The 20961-nt window shown below is 48.9% G+C and overlaps 1 protein-coding gene across 6 annotated transcripts in view; it reads right to left on the reverse strand.

Moving 5' to 3' along the window:
• Nucleotides 1-5066: 5066 nt before the first annotated feature.
• Nucleotides 5067-20961, reverse strand: part of ZNF263 (zinc finger protein 263) — a 46500-nt gene continuing 30605 nt past the window's right edge. Inside the window, exons 2-8 of one of the 6 annotated variants that reach the window (XM_085017798.1) lie at nucleotides 12147-12315; nucleotides 11484-11957; nucleotides 10285-10465; nucleotides 9783-9856; nucleotides 9387-9513; nucleotides 7519-7635; nucleotides 5067-7004 (exon numbers count right to left, since the gene is read on the reverse strand). In XM_085017798.1, the coding sequence (XP_084873924.1) occupies nucleotides 5836-7004; nucleotides 7519-7635; nucleotides 9387-9513; nucleotides 9783-9856; nucleotides 10285-10465; nucleotides 11484-11870 (2055 nt within the window). In that variant the 5' untranslated portion in view covers nucleotides 11871-11957; nucleotides 12147-12315 and the 3' untranslated portion in view covers nucleotides 5067-5835. Of the gene's footprint in view, nucleotides 7005-7518; nucleotides 7636-9386; nucleotides 9514-9782; nucleotides 10174-10284; nucleotides 10466-11483; nucleotides 12316-20961 lie in introns of those variants that run through there. The other 5 variants (XR_014840949.1, XM_013995723.3, XM_085017799.1 and 2 more) reach the window with 5 other exon arrangements.

The raw sequence follows: 20961 nt of genomic DNA on the forward strand, positions 1-20961 counted from the left end.
GTTCTTCCCCCAGGGGTCGTTAAGTTCCCAGAATAAACGACCAGCGGTCACACTCTTCAAAAGTATTCACTGATTCTGCACGTTTCAGGTTGCTAGGCATAGTGTGGTGCTGGGCATCTAGACCTGAATCACAAAGAACAGGAATAGGAACGAACTACCAGGGGATGCGTAAGAGCTAAGCTGAGAGTGCTTGCTCGGATGGTAGGGGAAGTATCTGAGAGGGGGAAACGTGACTTCTGAGCTGAGGGGAGGGGGTCTTACATTTGGTTTAGGAAGGAGAAAGGCAGTGGAGACGAAGGGGAGCCTGAAAGTGCATCTCCCTGGGAAGCTGCACGGCCCCTGGATGGCTGCTCTAAGGGCAGCTGGCAGAGAAGAGGCGGGAAGACAAATCAGGGCCAGATTATCAACGCCCTTGGAGGTCGTCCAAGATGTTAGACTTTGGGCTGGACCCACGTAAAGTTCTGTCGGCTCCCCCTGGGGCACACCTCATCTCCAGGTCTCCCTCCCCACTGCTCTTTCCTGGACCAGGCTGCTGACACTCTCTGGACAACTGCGCCTGTCCCTCTAGCTTCCCTGCCCTCCCCTTCGGTCCTCTCCCCGTCCATTCTCCAACCTGCAGCTAGAGAGCTAACCAAATCGAAACTGAGCAGGCGCCTTCCCCACTTCAGGCCTCTCCCACCCCGACGACGGCCTTGCCCCATGCCCACCCCCCCCCTCCCAGCTCTGCCTCGGCAGTCGGCCCCGCCTGCGCACCTGAGGGACCGGGAAGTTTCGGGGTGCCTTTGCGCCGCCGGAGACCGCCCGGGAGGAAGCAGAGGGAAAGCATGCGCGGGGCGGCAGGGAGCCTGGGGCTGGTCACTGAGAGCCCGCCCGCGGGCGGGAGGAGGATAGGGCGGGGCGGGGCGGAGGGCGGGGCCTGGGAGAGGGCGGGGCCCCAGGGTGCGAAAAGCCCGCAGGGGAGACTCCAAGGTGCTAGCGCCGGGGCGGACGTGGTAAGGTTTGTTGGGACGCTCCTCCTGGGCTGGCTAGAGAGCCGGCGTCGTCGTTGGGGCCAAGCGGGACGGGCGCTGGACACCGCATGCTGGAAGGCTACCGCAGACTCGGCCTGAGAGAGTACTGGTTTGGGGTTCTCGAAATCATTCCTGAAGACTACTAGAGATTCCCAGACTTAAGCTGGGCCCTCTCCCAAGAGAGGGAGAAATCCTCTAGGGAGCAGTGTCACCCTCTGAGGTGCAGCTCCTCCTCTGGAGGATCACACCCAGTTTTCGGGTTTAGTTTTTGGTTTTGGGTTTTTTTGTTTTGTTTTTGTTTTTTGTCTTTTTAGGGCCCCACAGGCGGCATATAGAAGTTCCCAGGCTGAGGGGTCAAATTGGAGCTGCAGCTCCTGGCACAGAAACGCTGGATCGGAGCCGCATTTTCGACCTGCATCACTGCGCAGGGCGACGCCAGAGCCTTAACCCCCTGAGCGAGGCCAGGGGTCAAAACCGCATCCTCGTTAACCTCTGAGCCGCGAAGAGAACTCCGAAAGTCAGGTTTTCATCAGAAGTGCTAGCAAGCCAGATGGAAGGTGAAAACATTTCTAATAAATGCGCTCTTGCTTTAATTCATCTTGCTCTTCAACTCTGACATCTAAAGTAGTGCTAATAAATTTGAAAGCTGGTTTCCTGTAACACACATTAAGAACTTTTTTCTAAGTTTTTAAAATGATAGTTGATTTACCGAGTTCCCGTTGTGGCTTGGCAGTTAGTGAACCCGTCTAGCAACCATGAGGACGCAGGTTCGATTCCTGGCCTTGCTCAGTGGGTAAAAGATCTGGTGTTGCCTTCAGCTATGGTGTAGTTTGCAGACTCGGCTCAGATCCTGCGTTGATGTGGCTCTGGTGAAGGCCAGCAGCAAAGGTTCCAACTGGACCCCTAGCAGGGGAACCTCCATATGCCGCATGAGCGACCCTAAGACAAAAGACCCCCCCCCAAAGAAATTATAGTTGATTTACAATGTTTCGTCAATTTCTGCTGTAAGACCTTTTTACAGTTGTTTCAAACACGGGTGAAACACAAAAATTACATCTTAAAGCGGTGGTGGTGACTGCACTTCCCAAAACTGTATCAGTTGGTGATGTAAATAACAAACAGTAAACTCTCCTTAAGATGGTTTAGATCTAAAACTTCAAATTTCCTATTATGTTAAAGCTCTGTAAGTCCTTTCATTACTACAGTAAAAATTCTATGGTTCAGTGATTTCTGATGGCTTTTTCTGGGAAAAAATGAACAGCTTAGTGCTGTTTTAACACTTCTTCTGGTCTCTGGTGGTATCGGGCTTTGTCCCCATGGATGGCGGGTTGGCTGCTTTTGGTCTGCCTCTGCCAGGCTTTCTCATATTGCTTGAAGGCAGTACTGATTCTCCACCCCGGAGCCTTTCTGCTGGTCTCATGTACTAACTCAGCTACAGGGGTGTGTGGCTATTGCTCAGGGTCAGTCCACATCTCCGAGGTCTCCTTCATACCCGTCTGGATTGAGGGGGCAGGGGTCTTTACTGCCCTCAGCATTAGTCTCCCTTTGACATAAAAGCCAGTTGGAATATGCTCTGGTTTCTTTCTTTTTTCTTTCTTTCTTTTTTTTAAAGGGCTGCACCTGCAGCATATGGAAGCTCCCAGGTTAGGGATCAGGCTGTGGATGCCACAGCCACAGACATGGGATGGAGCCGAGTCTGTGACCTATACCACAGCTCATGGCAATGCCAGATACTGAACCCACTGACTGAGGCCGGGGATCAAACCCACATTCTCATGGATGCTAATCAGGTTCGTTACTACCGAGCCACAATGGGAACACCTACACTGGTTTCTTCTTATTTTTTAACGGCCGCACCCGAGGCATATGCAAATTCCTGGGCTGGCGATGGAATCTGAGCTGCAGCTGCAGCCTACGCCATTGCTGCAGCAATGCCGGATCCTTAACTCTCTGTGCCACAGTAGGAGCTCCTGCTCTGGTCTCAAGAGTGTGGGGGTGGGGGGTGGATGTATTAATGTGAAAGTATATATACTTGGTCATCCTTGCAGTGACTTCATAAGAGCCTGCAGTAACAGCCCCTGATCTACTTTTTGAAACATGATTACAAGGAAGAAGTCATCCATCCTGCCTGCCAATCAACAGCAGACTGCTCCCCCTAGTTCCTGCCAGCATGGTCTTACATTGACCTCAGTAACAGGTGCTTAGAAGAAGGGCAGTTTGCCAGTATTACCTACCCACAGATGGCACAAATAGAGAAGCACTTTCTATGCGCCAGGCTCTGTGCTAAGTGTTTGAAATGCCATCTTTTGTGACATCACCTCATTAAAAACAAGGCCGAGAACAGATTTGTGTGCTGAGTTTGCCAGAAGAGCAGGGAGACTGGGGACTGGGTGAAGTCTCCCATTGGAAAGCCTTTTTAGTGCCGAGAGTGTCTACCTTGGGGTCCTCATTGCTCTGGCCTCAAGCTGCAGTACTCCAAGTGGGAGCAATGCCAGTTTGCCCACATCATAAGATCTGTAAGAGGGGTCTTATGGGGATGAGGGGTGAGAGGGGTGGATCAAAGGAGAGGGGTGCTTCCCATTCTCATGAGGTTTACAATCCATGTAAGCTGTCACCTTAACCAGAGTGCTTGCTCAAAGGTCCACTTTACACCCCACCCACTTCCTGGCATCCGCAGCCACACCAGCCTTGTCCTGCTCCTACTCCTGCCCATCCTACATTAATTTCTTGCAAATCCTCCCTCCCCTGATCCCCAACCCTCGCACTATCCCTGCTCTCTTTCCTCTTTTCTTTTTTTTTGTCTTTTTACCATTTCTTGGGCCGCTCTTGCAGCATATGGAGGTTCCCAGACTAGGGGTCGAATTGAAGTCATAGCCGCCGGCCCTCACCAGAGCCACAGCAACGTGGGATCCGAGCCGCATCTTCGACCTACACCACAGCTCACGGCAATGCCAGATCCTTAACCCACTGAACAAGGCAAAGGATCGAACCCGCAACCTCATGGTTCCTAGTCAGATTCGTTAACCACTGAGCCACGACAGGAACTCCTATCCCTGCTCTCTTATGGCTAAGAGAAAAGGATAAAAAATGTGAAACAGACTTTTAAAATTGGCTTAGAAAACAGGAAAAATTCATACTAAACTGAGGCAGGGTAGAGACAGGACTGATAAGCAAGGCTGAGGGGCAATGAACGGTTACTTCCTCACTTAAAATCACTACACTTGGGGTTCTCACTAGGGTACAGTGGATTAAGAATCCGACTACATGGCTCGGATTGCTGCAGAGGCACGAGTTTGATCCCTGGGCTGGTGCAGTGGTGAAGGGATCTGGCGCTGCCACAGCTGTGGCACAGATCATAGCTGCAGCCAATTCAGTCTCTAGCCCAGGAACTTCCATATGCAGTGGATGCAGCCAGGGGGGAAAAAAGCTATACTTGATAGCTTGTTGCCAACGGGATGTTTCATCTTTTTCTCCCCAAGAACAGCTAGTCAGCTGTCTTCCTCCAGACCCAAATCCTGAGGCCATCTTCCTGCCATCGGATGTCCTACTCCTAGAATCCGTCCTGGTGTTCTACCTCTTTCCCATACACAAATGCTCCTAGAATTCCTATTCCTGATTCTCCATTCTAAAATGGAATGCTTTCCCCTCATAATCCTGCCCTCTCCTGTACCTCTCTCCATTCACGGGCAATAACGCAAGTTATCTCAGGACCATCTTTTCCAGGGAACCATCTGCGAGACCAAAATAACTTGTCTCTGAAGAGCCAGATCTTCTACTAGCTATTTTGCAAGAAAGTAAACATTCTGAACAAAGAATCAGACATGTTCACTGCTGGACACCACAGAAGGGGGAACACCTGTTACCACACAGCAGCCCTAGCCTGGCACCTGCCAGGGCCACGTCCTCCCTCACCCTGTCTGTTGCCGTCTTTGTCAGAACCTTCCTCAGCAAACTAGGAAGACCACAACGAGAAAGGAGGTGCTCTGATAGAAGACGACGGAAGACAGATCAGCACTGGAGGCCAAGACGAAGGCCCTCGATGAAGCATCGCACACGTTCATGTTTCCCAAACAGGTTTATTACCATCCAGCTGTGTTTTCCACAGGGAACAGCACGATTCTCAACACCCCCAGGATCCCGGGGACCCCATCATTCACAGAACCCTCTGAAGACGCCATCTCTGCAAAGGGTAAACCAATCCAGACACAGGTTCCTCTGCCAGGTCCTGGGCTGACCTCCAAATTCCATCGCGCTCTTTCCTTTAGGTCTCTGGTTCCTTTTTGTTTGAGAGCCCCCTGTCAGGCCAGTGGGGACACTGTGGGGGGCCCCCGGACTTCCCACGGCTTCCCAGCCAGCCTTCAGGAGAGCTGCAACTCACTGGCCGTCTTCTGGTGCCCCTGGCTGGATTCCCAGGAGCCCTGGCCCCTCTCCTTTGGTCTCAGGGCCTCAAGAACCCAAATGTTCCTGCCGAATGTCCCAAGGGAGGAAGCAGTAACAGCAAGTCTGCGGATCCCAAAGCTGTTGGGACAGACACTGGACAGGGTAAGGCACCCAAGTCACTGGCCGGCTAAACACGCTGAGGGAGCGGGTGAAGTCCACCCTCCTCACTCGCGCAGACAGAAACCCTTTGCAGAGCCTCGCTCATCCTGTGCTGCCCGTGCCCCACCCCCTCACAACCACCCTCCCGGCTTCCTCTTCACAGCAGTGACCCTCGAGATGCCTGAAGATGCAGATGGGCGGGTCGGCAGGGTCCAAAAGACCAGCCCCTTCTCACGGGACCTTGGGAACATGCCACCTTATCTGGGCCCCAAAGAAACCCGTCCTTCTACCCCGTGTGAGTCCTCTGATGACTCAGGAGGCGAGAACTCCTCGAAAAGCTTTCTCCGCATTGAGAACATTTATAGGGTCTCTCTCCCGTGTGGGTTCTCAGGTGACGGATCCGGTTGGAGCTGTGGGAGAAACTGTCTCCACACTCCTGACAGGTGTAGGGCTTCTCTCCCGTGTGGATTCTCTGGTGCCTGATTAAGTTGGATCTGTGGGAGAAGTTTTCCCCACAGAGGGTACACTGGTACGGCTTCTCTCCGGTGTGCGTCCTCTGGTGCCGGGTGAGGTGCATGCTCTGCCGGAAGCTTTTCCCACACGTCAGACACTCAAAGAGCTTCTTCTCTGCCTTGTGGGTCCCGTGATTTGTAAGAAAGAGGCTGCTGTCGCTCACTGCCTGCCCGCCCTCAGAAAAGGGGCACAGCCGCTCCTTCTCATGCGTTCTCTCGTGTATGACGAGGTGTGAGCTGCGGGAGAAACTCTTCCCGCACTCGGCACACTTGTAAGGCCTCTCTCCAGTATGGATTCTCTGGTGCCGAAGGAGGTTGGAACTGTGAGCGAAGATCTCCCCGCACTCGGGGCACTTGTAGGGCTTTTCCCCCGTGTGTGTCCTCTGGTGCCTATGGAGGTTGGAGTTGCAAGAGAAGCTTTTTCCACACACGTTACACTGATAGGGCTTCTCGCCCGTGTGGGTTCGCTGATGGCGAGTTAGGTGCGTGTTCTGACTGAAGCTTTTCCCGCACTCCAGGCACTTGTGGGCCTCCTCTCCCAGATGTGCTTTATGTAGGGATAAAAAGTGTGGATTCCCACCAAAGATTTGAGCGCACTCCACGCCCAAACACAGTCTTTCTGCTGCATGTATTCGCTGGTGCCTCATTAGGTTCGAGTTGTTAGAGAAATTTTTGCCACACAAGGGACATAAATGGAGCTTTTTCGGCTGCAGTTCCTTTGGTCGCCCCAGTTCTCTGCAACTTGCAGCCCCCACGAAGGACTGCTCCATCCGATCCTCCGGGGGAAGCCCTCGATGCTCTTCTGCCCTGTCCTGAGGCCTTCTCTGCTCCAGACTCCAGGGCGCCTCCCCTCTGGCCTGGCCAGGCAGCAGTGCCTGAGTGTGGATGTTCTCAAGGGAAACGGACTGAGCACTTTCTTCCAGGTTCTCAAATTTCTCCTCTCCTGGAAGTGGGAGAGAAACCAAACTCCGATGTTATTTTCATACCAGAGAAAAGGAAATCCCACCTGTGCTACTACCTGCAGGTCAGAGGTGGAGAAAGCCTGGCTCCACCTCGGCTTCTCATCTTCCCCATGGAGGTAAAGCCCTCCAGACAGGCGTCCATATAAGGGACGCCACTCAAGAATCAGAGCTCGAACCAGCCCTGAATTCCCAGGAAAGGGCCTCTACCTCCCTTTCCAACTGAGCCTCTGGCTTCTGCCCTGGGGAGTGGATGGGATGGAGCAGGACTGGGACGAGAGAGTGGGCAAGTGAGCCCAGGAATGAATGCCTCCTTATGTTTTGACCTTGGGTACCCTGCCTGCCATCAGTGGGACGGAAGTGGGCTGTGGGGACACAGGAAGCAATGTACCTCCCGGGCAGTGGTGACAGGTTAGCTGTACACCAAAACCTTCAAATGCCTCATTCCCAACAGAGGAAGCCTAGCTGGGCAGGCTGCTCAACTTCATAATTCCTTACCTGGAGCTGGGCTTCTGGGGCTCAGGCCCTCCTTGCAAATCTGGACATTGGGATCCCATGGTTTTCTTCCTTGTTCCACCTGGGTGCTCAGGGCCTCCTGACTGGGAACCTGAGACTCTGTTCACAATGAAAGGAAAGGATTTCTATGTCACCATGTTCCTCGACCAGGCACGGGAAACAGGCCTGCTCTTCGCCCTCAGGGGATGGACACAAAAGGTGCAATAAATCTGATAGCAATTACTTTGAACATAAACTATACTCTTCCCACTGGTTACCTCTACAGAAAGAAGTCAGAGGGAGACTAAGGCTTTTTTTCTTTTTACGCTTTTGCAGCACCTGGAATTTTTTGTAACGTCAATGAAAAACTTTTGTAATTAAAACAACAAACGAACATGGTCAGGGTGGTCAGTTGAGGAATCACTTGAATACTGTACAAGAGGCCTCTTAGGGGATACAAATAAAATAGAACTGGGACAGAATGGACAGAAGGGCAAAATAGAATATGAAAGACCATCAGAAAAGGACCTGGGTCTCTGAAAGGACCCTGGGTTTAAAACCCCAAAGTGCCATTCCTGTGCTATGCTCACTCCAGCTCCAGCAAACATGCATGAACTTTCCAAAGTTTAGTTCCAAGAACTTCTCTTGCGATACAGCACTCAGTGAAAGAGCACTAAGCCATGGCACCACAACAGAGGACCCGGAGAAGTCCCCTGTGAAGGCAACTGAATCTAGCAGCGACCCCCTTGCAAAATTAGTGCAGACGACGTGATGGCCGTGCTTCTCTTTACGAAAACCTCGAGTATGAAAACAAAGTGTAGTGTGACTTTTTTCTACCACAGGTGCATCAACACAGCTACGATGGTAACGTACACAGTCGTTTTAGGCTGTTTTTAAAAACGTCCCCCAACATGCAGAAAACATGAAGCAACTACACAATCCCCATACGCTCTCCACCTAGGTCAACTATCAGGTTTTTTGTCATATTTCACAAACCTCATTTTTAATCTCTGCCTAAGAGTTAAACACATAAATGCACCTTTTCCTTTTTCTTTTTTTTTTTTTTGGTCTTTTTAGGGCCACACCTGTGGCATATGGAGGTTCCTGGGCTAGGGGGTCTAATCGGAGCTGTTGCTGCTGGCCTACACCATAGCCACAGCAACATGGGATCCGAGCCTCATCTTGGATCCAAGCCACAACTCACAGCCACGCCATATCCTTCACCCACTGAGGGAGGCCAGGGATCGAACCCGCAACCTCATGGTTCCTAGTCAGATTCGCTTCTACTGCACCACGACGGGAATTCCTAAATGCATCTTTACGTCTTAAAAAAAAATTATTTTTAATTTACTTAGACCCTGTTTTGGACATGTGCCATTTTCAAATTTCCACAAAGCACTCCTCCTTCCTGACTCTTTAAGGCCTGGGACAACCACTAAGCTGGAATGGTGATGTCAGTGCCCCTGAAATTTGTGTCTTTGGGGAAGAGCCCAGAAAACCAGGTGAGGGCAGAAGAGTAAGCATTTTGAAACTACAGGACATTAAGAACTTAGAGCCCCACAGCCTCCTGTGACACTGTGTGTGATGCATGGGAAGGGGAGGGGGTGGGCATCACTGGATTTGAGTTGTTCTGCCCTGGGAAGTCCATTATGGCTCAGATTCCCTGACCTCGGCTCTGGCAGCTGCAGCTCTTAAGTGCACCACTGTGGCCTTTGGCAAATATTTAACTAATCCTAGTCAAGGGGACTTTAGACAAAGGCATGTCTTCTGGCAAAACTCAGAACTTATATCCAGGAGGTGAGCGGCTCAACAACAGACAGGACCCTGGTCAGAAATGGCTGAGTCTTCATCCCTAGAAAAAAAGTCCTTACCCAGTGGGTCCACATTCTCATAACTCTCCTGCACCGTGTCCCTGGAGAGGGCCCTCTTACTAGGGTCCTGATGCCCCCACTCCTCCTGGGAGATGTACATAGCCACGTCCTCTAAGCTCTCAGGCAACTGAAACAGCACAAGATCTCCTTTAGGCCCTGAGGCACCAGGAACAATTCAAGCAGAGTCATGGATTAAAGGGACAAAACCCAGGGAAGCCAAGGACCCATGTCACGGGGAAGAAGGGTGTCGGGTCTACAAGCGAGGTGTGGAGGAAACAAAGAAGGCGGGGGGGATGCATGTAGAGGGAAAGAAAGGACTCTCTCCAAGTGGCCAGAGGACCCCACCCCCTCAAGAGCAACTGGGGGGGGGGGGGACAATGGGAACTTCCACATCACCTGGGGCCCAGTCAGCTCCTTGTCTTCCATGTTTCCTCCGGGAGGAAAGAGAGAAAGCCAGGGAGCAGATAATGCTGAAGGCGACAGAAATTATGATGAGAACGGCATTCCTAATTCTCAGCAACCCACGGATTATTAAAACCCAGTATCCAATCCTCAACACCCAGTCTCTGCTCTGAGGATCCAACACTGAACGAAAGAGGGCAACCGAGGCATAATAAGGCGATACCCAGGATGACAGAGTACCAGCAGCCTTCCCAGCTGGCCCAAGCATTAAAGCCCCCCTCCATCATTCATCAAGCTCTAAATGTTTTTCTGCACCCAAAAGGGCTTACTAAGCGATCCCCCACCCTTCTCCCACACCCAGTGGAACTCACACCACTTCTAGCTCTCACACGCCACACCTGAGACCCCTCCGGGCGGAAATGCCCCCTCCTGCCCAGGTCAGGGGCAACCCCAAAGCCCCTTCTCCCTCCCACCTGCCCAGATAACTGTTCCTCACCCCTCTCCTTTACAGTCTGGGGGTCCCTTTGGGGGCTGGGGCCTAGCAGCTCCTGCAGCCTGGGGCCAGGGCTTCGCTCAGTCTCCATTGGCTCCAGCTTGAAACTCGGTGACTCTGCTGCTGTTTCCAGAGGTAAAGGCTCCTCCAAAAGCACTTCTGTTCCCCGCCCATGGTTTGTGACCTGGGAACCAACCCACATCACTCATCATCACGACAGGACCCAAAAGGAAGAGAGATTAGCACAGAATTCTCAGGGCAAGTCTTCAGCAGAGAATCACTGGCAATCTCTCTGGACCCAGGAAGAGAGAAGAATGGTTTACACCAAAGGCTTTTCTGATCCCATGCACACTTGAGAAAATGCGTGTGAGGGATGGGGGTGCACTCCCAGCACACACCTGCCCCACACAGCTCTTCTGATACACCTCACCCCCTCCTGCTTTCCCCCTGCCTCTTCTATTCCTCACTAGTACATAAATTAAATTTGGGTGGCCCTGGGGGCAAGTGCCCGTAGAGCCTGAAGGTCCAACTGTTTTTCTTTTTTTCTTTTTTTCGCTTTTTAGGGCCACACCCACAGAATATAGAGGTTCCCAGACTAGGGGTCCAATTGGAGCTACAGCTGTCAGCCTACATCACAGCCACAGCAACAACTTCATGGTTCCTAGTGGATTCGTTTCCGCTGTGCCACAACGGGAACTTCCCAAACTGTTTTTCTAAGTCCACTCTTAATTGCCACCCAGTTTGGCAGAAATTTAGACTGCTGACACTAACTTAACAAAAGCTAACAACTATTACGCACTAGCGGTAAGCCAGGAGTGTGATCAAAACTACATGCTGGTCCCCCAAATCCTTATTTTCATTTTACCAGTGGCAAATCTGAGGCCCAAGAATGTTAGGTAATTTGCCCCAAATCCCAAACCTAGTAAGAAGCAGAGTGAGGATCTGAACCCAACGAGCTAACTCTTGGGCTTACAGTATGCAGAGACACTGCCTCCACATGGAAACAGAGCACTCTTCACTGCTAACTCTGTCCACCCGGGGAAAATCTGGAGAATGAAGGTTCCTCGACACACTACAAAAAGGCCTCTTGCCCATGTAAGGCCTTCTCAGGGAAACCAAGTAAATTCGTATGGGGCAACCACCGCAAATAAAACAGTCCTCGGGGCCAGACAAACCGCAAATAAAACAGCTCTTTCTCTCACCTTTTTCCTCAGCCTCCCAAGCTCTTTCTGCATATCTTCCACAAGAGTCACCGCTTCCTCGCCGCTCTCTGGATGCAGCTCCTGCACCCTGCTCTGGATCTCCTGGGGCAGGATGGTCAGGAACTGCTCCAGCACCAGCAGCTCCAGGATCTGCTCCTTGGTACGCATTTCAGGCCGCAGCCACCCATGGCAAAGCTCCTGGAGCCGGCTGAGGGCTTCCCGGGGCCCAGAGGCCTCTTGGAAGCGGAATCTTCTGAAGCGCAGGTGGGAGGCCTCCGGGCTGGGCCGTGGGTCTGGCGGGGGCAGCTCCTGGCTCCAGGCGCAGTCCTCCTCCAGTTTCACTATCAGGAGCCCTTCTCGGTCCTGGAAGGCCGGACCCAACGCCATCTTCAGGTCCCCGGTCAGCCTTGGCCCCGAAATCAGCTGCGCCCGCCTAGGAAGGCGCCCCGGGCCCCAGGCACGGATGGCCGGCGTCTGCAAGAACCGGGGGAGGAGAGGAGGCCCGAGGCTCCAAATCTGGGCTCCAGCCCGGCGCTTCGGGCTCCAGTGCCTCGTTCTCAGCTGCTCCCGGGAAGCCGCCGCGCCAACCCCTGGCCCGCCCCCCAACACCGCCCCAGCGCTGGACCTCAGCACTGAACTTTTCCCTTCACCGCAGACTCACACCGGACTCCGAGCTCTGCTCCCACGCCGGAAGTCTCAGCGCGCGTCAGGCGTCAACAGCCAATGGCGCCTGCTCAGGATCAACTTCCCGGTCACGTTCGAGAACTGTAGCGCCCATTGGGTCAGGTCTCGCCACACATTCACCGGTGACCAATCAGAAGAAAGGATTCGCCTGCAGGGGCGGGACAAGAGGGGCCAATTGAAGAAGGGAGGCGGAGCCAGCTGAGGAGTCCACAAGATCCCAGAAGCCCCTGGAGCGGGGTCGCTAGGTCGGTTAGTGAAGATTAAGCCCAAGCCGAATGTGCCTGACGGGCTACCGGGGTCAAAATCACTCAAAGCTTACTGAAGTGCAGACCTCCGAGTCGCGCGAGATCGTGCGTGTCTCAGTAGGCGGGGCCCTAGAATCTATGTTATTCAGCTCCTCCAAGAAATTGTTCCGCCAAAGACAAGTTTGAGAATCACTGTCCCAACTAAAGCGGATTTCAAGGCCGTCCCCACCACACCAGTCGGAGCTGGAGGAGAGGGCCCCACCGCCCAGGCAGCCTCGGAGACAGAGCCACTAGAGCCACGGTCTCCTGGGCAGCCTGCTCCGCGCCGGGAGAAGAGCGAATCGTCCATGTCCGTGTCTCCGCAGGGCCTGCCGGGAGATGCAGTTGGTGGCGCGCTCGCGCCTGCGCCCTGGAGGTGCTGGCGGGGCGGGGAGGCGGGTCCCAGGGCCGCCCCGGACCCAGCATGCACCACCGGCTTCCAATTTTAAACTTGCCCGAGGCGTGCCTTTTATTGTCCCGCCTTGCAAGGGCAAGAGCGTTATTCGTCAAAGTTAGCCGAGAACCTTCTTTGGAGGAGCGAATGGAAGGAAGCCCTGTCTGGCACAGTAGAGGCTTTGTGCTGGTGAGGGCAGGGCTACCCAGCTGTGAGGCAGGTGACCCACGGTCCAGGTGGGCCCAGCTCCTGCATACCCTACTGCGACAGTCAGCCTCGTGGGCTCAGAAGGAAGAAGGGTCTTGGGATTGAATCGTGACAAACAGTAATCCTTTACTGAGCGTCTGCTTACTTGCAACCGAAACCTCGCTACGCAAAAGTGTAGAGACTAGATGCTATAATCACTCCCTTGTTTTTGTTTGTTTGTTTTTTGTCTTTTGAGGGCCACACGTGCGGCATATGGAGATTCGCAGGCTAGGGTTTGAATTAGAGCTGTAGCTGCCAGCCTACACCACAGCCACAGCCACGCCAGATTGGAGCCGCATCTGCAACCTCCGCCGCAGCTCAGGGCAACTCCTTAACCCACTGAGAGGCCTAGGATCAAACCCACAACCTCATGGTTCTTAGTCGGATGCGTTTCTGCTGTGCTACAAGGGGAACTCTTATCACCCCCTTGTTACAGAGTGTCAGTTAAGTCACTGGCCCAGGATCACAGTTTAGTCTGTTGCAGAAGTTCAGGCTGCTGTGATGATGAAAAGTGATGTGGGGACGAAGAAGGTGGAGTTTGAATGAGAGAGTGGAAGGAGCTTTGAGTAATTTGCTTTTTCTTGTTCCACTCCAGAGAGGAGGACCACAAGCTGTTGTGGCAAGTGCAGACCCAGAAGCTTCCTGGCACACAGGCTGGTATTGGTCCATTTCAGAAAACCTTGTTGAGACATGTGACCTCAGAGGCCTCTAAGACAATTTTTTCCATGTTCTAGACATATTTCAGGAGACAAGAGATTCTAATAACCGCTATTATTCTAATAACCATGATTATTAATAATTCTAATAACCCAATAACCACATTTCTTGCATTTACTACATCATCTCAGACAAATTATTTAATCTCACTAAGTCCCAAACCTCAGTTCCCTCATCTATTTCGAGGGGATAATACTACATCCACCTTATAACCCTGAGGGACAGCTAAATGGGCTAACATTTGTAGGATGCTTAAAATCATACCAAGTGCTTAATATGAATTCAGTATTAGCTGTTACTAATGCGCAACAAGTTCCTGAAGGCTTAGCATTGAAAAAGCCACTTGGATTATTACGTAGAATGTGGGGCATGGGAATGTTTGCAAAACTGCACATACCTTGAGGTGGTAAGAATGAAGGATGAACCATGTGTTGAGTTCCCTCTGATTCTAGGTTATTAACAGGTACTGAAAGGTAGGTAGACTTTCAGAGTTATCCAGAATTACTGATACTATTCCTCCATTTCTTTGAGGCCTATTTGTATTCAGATAGAGCAAGTAGCTTTTATAGATGGTCTTTTATAACTAAATACCAATTTGATTAGGGGTAGAGTTCATTTGGGGCAGGAGTCCTTAACCTAGAGTCCATGAAATTCTAGAGTAGCACTGTACAACAGAACTTACTGGGATGGTGGCTACTGAACACCTCAGATTCAGCAGTGTTGGGAGTTCCCTGGTAGTCTAGTGGTTAGGACTTGGGGCTTTCACCATTGTGGCCCAGGTTCAAGCCCTGGTCTGGGAAATGAGAGTCCCAAGAAAATTTCTAAAAATTTTAGCTAGTGTTGTAAACTATCGTATATAGAATAAGCAACAAGCACAGGGAACTATATTCAATATCCTCTGATAAACCATAATGGAAAAGAATACGAAAAAGTTTATGCATGACCGAATCACTTTGCTATGTAACAGAAACCAACACATCATTGTGAATCAACTAGACTTAAATAAAAATTAAAAAATTCAGCTAGTGTTGCCAAGAGCATCAACACAGTTCTAGAGGATCACATGGATGGATTGGGAGAGTCTGTAAACCACATGTGTATATGTATTTTCCAGGAAGTGAATCCATGGCTTTCATCAATTTCTCTAAACCATGGCAAAGATTAAAAACCACTCATCTTGGAGTTCCCATCGTGGCGCAGTGGTTAACGAATCCGACTAGGAACCATGAGGTTGCGGGTTCAGTCCCTGCCCTTGCTCAGTGGGTTAGCAATCCGGCGTTGCTGTGTGCTGTGGTGTAGGTTGCAGACGCGGCTCCGATCCCTTGTTGCTGTGGCTCTGGTGTAGGCCGGTGGCTGCAGCTGCGATTTGACCCCTAGCCTGGGAATCTCCATATGCCGTGGGAGCGGCCCAAGAAATAGCAAAAAGACAAAAAAAAAAACCAAAAAAAACACAACCACTCATCTTACTGAAAATTAACTTAAGGAAGTAAGTTTGCCCTCTTTAAACCACTGTTGATTTTACTTTTTTTTTTTTTTTCTGCTTTTTAGGGCTGCACCCTTGGCATAAGGAGGTTCCCAGGCTAGGGGTCCAATGGGAGCTACAGCTGCCGGCCTACACAGCCACAGCAACACAGGATCCGAGGCACGTCTGCGACCTCCACCACAGCTCACGGCAAAGCCAGATCCTTGACCCACTGAGCAAGGCCAGGGATTGAACCCACAATCTCATGGTTCCTAGTCAGATTTGTTTCCACTGCACCATGATGGGAACTCCTGATCTTACTTTCAAGTTGGTCATTCAACAATGCTGTGAGCATTTGGGGTGCAGAGGAAAATTCATGTATAACTTTACAGCTGGCCTTCCATACCTGTGGTTCTGCATCCATGGATTCAACCAACCAGAGGTTGTGTAGTACTGTAATATGTATTTACTGAAAAATTTCCATATAAAAGTGGACTAACACAGTTCGAATGTTCTGTTCAAGAGCCAACTGTGGGAGTTCCCTGGTGGCCTAGCAGTTAATGACTTTGTATCATCACTGCTGTGACTCAGGTTTGATCCTTGGCTTGGAACTTCCACATGCTGTGGGCACAGCAAAAAAAAAAAAAAAAAAAAAAAAAAGCCAACCATATTTTCTTGTCCTCAGCTATTGATGGCTCCCTATTATGTAGAAGAAAAAAACCGATTTTGAATTTAAGATTTAAAAAAAACTACTACTCCTGCTCTTAGTTCTCATGTTACCAAATTGTCTCTAGAGCTCCTTTCAGTCCTGCCCTGGGTCTTACAGAGTCCCTTGCACTCAAGGGGGAAGTGTTTTCTATGCCTGGTTTTCAGACTGATATTTGATAAAATCTACAGTGTTAAGACTTTGATGGGCGTTCCTACCGTGGCGCAGCAGGTTAAGGATCCATTGTTGCTGCAGCTGCTGCTCAGATTTGATCCCTGGCCTTGGAATTCCATATGCTGCAGGTAGCCAAAAAAGAAAAGAAAAAAAAAAAAGAAATCTAATCATAAACAAAATAGTGACTTTGAATAGCATTTCATTTGAAATACATTTTATTTTTATTTATTATTATTATTATTATTATTATTTTTTGTCTTTTTGCTATTTCTTGGGCTGCTCCCTCGGCATATGGAGGTTCCCAGGCTAGGGGTCGAATCGCAGCTGCAGCCACCGGCCTACGGCAGAGCCACAGCAACGTGGGATCCGAGCCACGTCTGCAACCTACACCACAGCTCACAGCAACGCCGGATCGTTAACCCACTGAGCAAGGGCAGGGACCGAACCCGCAACCTCATGGTTCCTAGTCGGATTTGTTAACCACTGCGCCACGACGGGAACTCCCTGAGGAAGCTTCTTTAAAACAGAAAAAACCCCAGGACACTGCATCCATTCATTGTTCCTTTAGAGGGGCCATTCTATATGGTTCTGTTTTATTAAAAAAATCTCAAACTAGGTGAAGTACGTCTGAAAGAGAAAGACAAATATCATATGCTATCACTTATATCTGGAATCTAATATGTGGCACAAATGAGCCTTTTCACAGAAAAGAAACTCATGGACATGGAGAACAGACTTATGGTTGCCAAGGGGGAGGAGGAGGGAGTGGGACGGACTGGGAATTTGGGATTAATAGATGCAAACTATTGCCTTTGGAATGGATAAGCAATGAGATCTTGCTGAGTAGCACTGGGAACTATATCTAGTCACTTATGATGGAGCCTGATCATGTGAGAAAAAGAATGTATATATGTACATGTGACTGGGTCATCTTGCTGTATAGTAGAAAATTGACAGAACACTGTAAACCAGCTATAATGGAAAAAATAAAAATCATTAGAAAAAATAAAAATAGGAGTTCCCTTTGTGGCTCAGCAGAAACGAATCTGACTGGGAACCATGAGGTTGCTTATTTGACCCCTGGCCTCACTCAGTGGGTTAAGGATCCCGTGTTGCCGTGAGCTGTGGTGTAGGTCACAGAAGTGGCTCAGATCCCACATTGCTATGGCTGTGGTGTAGGCTGGCATCGGTAAGTCCAATTGGACCCCTGGCCTGGGAATCTCCATATGCTGCAGGTGCGGCCCTAACAAGCAAAAAAATTAAAACATTGAAAATAAAATAAAAATCGTGTTTGTTAAAAAAATTAAAAAATGAAAAACTTATAAAAAGACTAAAATTATTTAGAAAGTCAGTGTGGAAATCCAGACTTAGCAAAGTTTACAGATCCTCACAACTGCTCTAGAGAGAGAGAACCCTGAGAATTCCAACCTGGGAGGGCCCCTCTATGAGAGACTGACTGAGCCCCAGAGGGTAATTCAGGAGAAGAGCCTCACAAGTACCCTGGCTGTGAGAGAAGCTTCCTTTGTCCAGATCATTATACACCTGACGTCATTACACAGGAGAGACCCCATGAGTGGACCAGACTTTCTGGAAAGCAATTTGGCAGTGTGTTTTAAGAAGCTTGAAACATTTCTCCTCTTTTTTGGTTTGTTTCTGTGCTGGGAGCCACAAAGTGGCTAAGAAGAATAATCCTGTGTGAGGCCTAACTGTAAGCAAAGCTACAGCAGAGGTTGAAGAAACTGCAGCTGCAAAGCAGTTTCGAAGAATCCCCCAGCTGATCCTGTTTTGTAAAAATTTCTGAAATATGATTTCCTCTTCTATTCTTGCGCTTCTTTTCTGTCTGACGCTTATGTGTGTTGTGAGTCATTCTTGGCTCATAATATGGGGACTTTCTCAAATTCCTGAGCTTCCACCCAAGTATGGGCCATTATTTACTTATAAACCTAAGCCCTTGTTAAATAGGTTGAAAACAATTGAACCATGCATAAAGAACTTTCCTAAGAATGGGAAGTTTCCCTTCAGAGGAGTAACAGTAAATATTACGCAGAACTGCCATGTAAGCCTGGAGATTTTTGTTGGACTTTGGTCCACCCCCATGGAGATAGATTAGGGGGTGGTTTGGGTGTTGCCCATGGCCCAACAATTGTGGATACTATACAAGATATATTTTTTTCTACAATAAATGCTACCTGTTGGGACCCAGCAGGTGGAAATTATTATTATAATTGGCAAGATTTTTTTGATATATAGATTTTATAATTAATAAAGATTTTTATAATAGATAAGGTTTATTTAAGACAGTTTATGTTCGCACAACCTGCTAATGGTTTGAGGTCAGCCTGACCTCGAAAGCAAGCCACGTGTGAATACCCCACTCCCTATCAATGGCTATTCATGCCTGCTAGAGGAGCACAATAGGTAGTTTAGGCAAGAATATCTATCACCTTATGCCAAATCATTGTTAAAGCAAAAATTAGATACCTATTATTCTGCTTGCTATTTACTTATTTTCTAAGAATAAAAGTACAGTTTGTACATAATCTTCATTTAAAATCTAAAACTAAAAGAATAGTTTGGAATAATAAATTAATATATATTGTTGTTTGTATAATCATGCATAAGAGTAAAATGTATAAAAGCTGATGCTCTCCCTTCAATAAACGGGTCATCTGCAGCACTTGCTGAGGGAGTTGGCTCCAATTCTTTCCGCACCTGTTTGTAGCCCCTCCTCCTGTTCGTCATCTCCTGGCTGCTGGGGCTGGACCCCGGCATTTCTGGTCGCACCTGTGGCATATGGAAGAAGTTCCCAGGCTGGGGATTGAACCCAAGAGACAACGCCAGGTCTTTAAACCACTGTGCCACAGTGGAAACTCCCACAATATTTCTCCTCTTAGCAGCAGTTCCACATCTGAGAACTATTCTGAGTGGGAAAAACAACATGGCAACAATAGAGTCTTTACACAAACATCCATCCAGAAACTCAGAACCTCCACGGGTTCCCCACTGCCCTGATAATAAAGCCGATTCCTCCACAAGGCTGTAAAGATCCTCGTGACGCAGGCAGGCTCTGAATTGCAGCAACAAGCACTGCACTGGACTCCCGCCCCTTCCCAAGTCAGAATTACTTTCTTGGGCTCCCTTGGTGCTTTGTTTAGGGATCATTTTTAGCACTTAACACAGGTCTCCTTGGCTGGGAGGGTTAACTGCAATCGTATTATGATGCGATTGTGTATACTGGGAGGGCAGGGGAGGGTGCAGGTCACACGCATGACTGGAGCTTTACAAGATAGAGAACAGCTATAATTCATCTCTTTATCTCACAAAGTGCCCTGTACAGACTAAACATTAATAAATGTTTGTAGCTTTAAATCAAGAGAGATGTAGGCATTCCCACTGTGGCTCAGCTGTAATGAACCCGATGAGTATCCATGAGGACAAAGGTTTGATCCCTGGCCTTGCTCTGTAGGTTAAGAATCCAGTGTTGCCGGGAGCTATGGTGTAGATCGCAGACAGGGCTCCAATCCTGGGTTGCTGTGGCTGTGGTGTAGGCCGGCAGCTACAGCTCCAATTGGACCCCCAGCCTGGGAACTTCCATATGCTGTGGGTATGGCCCTAAAAACACCAAAAAAAAAAAAAAAAAAAAAAAAAAAAGAGAGAGAGAGAGAGGGAGAGAGAGATGTAAAATAGCTCTTGAAAACTAAGCAGGCAGAACATTGCATGGATATGCCGTTATGCTTCTGAGCATTTTGAAAAGATAAGGGCAAAAAATAGTGCCCAACTCATAAATACTATAAAGATTAATGAAATATATTCAAATGAAGGCTCCATACAAAATAAACTTCCAATAAATATCAGTGTATTTTATTTCTAGTCTTTATTGTTTAACAATAAAAGCATTTAAAACTATGAGTTTTCCTTTAAGTGCAGCTTTGGTTATATCCCATAATTTTTATATAGAATATCCTTATTTGATGATTTCAAAATAGTTTGTCATGGCAGTTGTTATTATTTCCTCTTTGAGCCAAGAGTTGCTCAACCGGTCAAGCTGGTCAACAAACTTTGCTCCTATAAAAATTTTTTTTTACTGCATTGCTTAGAAAATGAGAGTCATTCTGTTTCTGCTTTAAAAAGTTCATTTAAGTTTTCTTGTGGGCTTATACTTAATTATTCCCTCAGTCCTAGAAAACAAGGCTTCTCTCTGTAGGAAATGAATCTACAATAGTCTTGGACCTCTTGAATACTTGAATATTTTTATATCTTTGGAAGCATCCTTGGTGCTGTGTGAAGGGGACGTGAGATAGAGGAGTTTAAGTTGCTTCCCATTTCTGCCTTCTGGGTCTTTTTTTTTAAACTTCCTCTTCCCTTGCTGAGAGGTTTTAAAAACAACAAATAAAAAATTATTTTATGATTGTAGAGCAACTACAATGAGAATATTAAAAAAATTAAAATTTATCTTATGGATTTTATATAGCAATAATAGTTGCCTCGCTATTAAAGCTGACAATGAAAGTAGGAGCCTAAAGAACCCAGGAGAGGCTCATCCTTTCCTCTAGCTGAGACAGTCCCCTCTAAGAGGCTGTCTTATTTTTTGACAGCAGAGAGACCCTGCAGGGGCCACTCTTAAGATTTTTTCAATTGTGACTTTACAGCATCTGCAGTAATTTTCTCAGCGTGTTGAGGATACTGTCTAGGTTTAAATCAGGGAACTCAGGGAATAGACTTGTGAAATCCACCTCCAAGGGGATCACAATATGGTGAGGAGAGAGATACCGACCACTTTGCCCTGCTGCACCTGCAGTCACTCTCACATT

The sequence above is a fragment of the Sus scrofa genome, chromosome 3 (genome assembly GCF_054392235.1).
Source record: "Sus scrofa isolate SSC_HxYL_T2T_F1_AM1 chromosome 3, Sscrofa_HxYL_maternal_Yorkshire_Landrace_v2.0, whole genome shotgun sequence".
Taxonomy (NCBI): Eukaryota; Metazoa; Chordata; class Mammalia; order Artiodactyla; family Suidae; genus Sus; species Sus scrofa.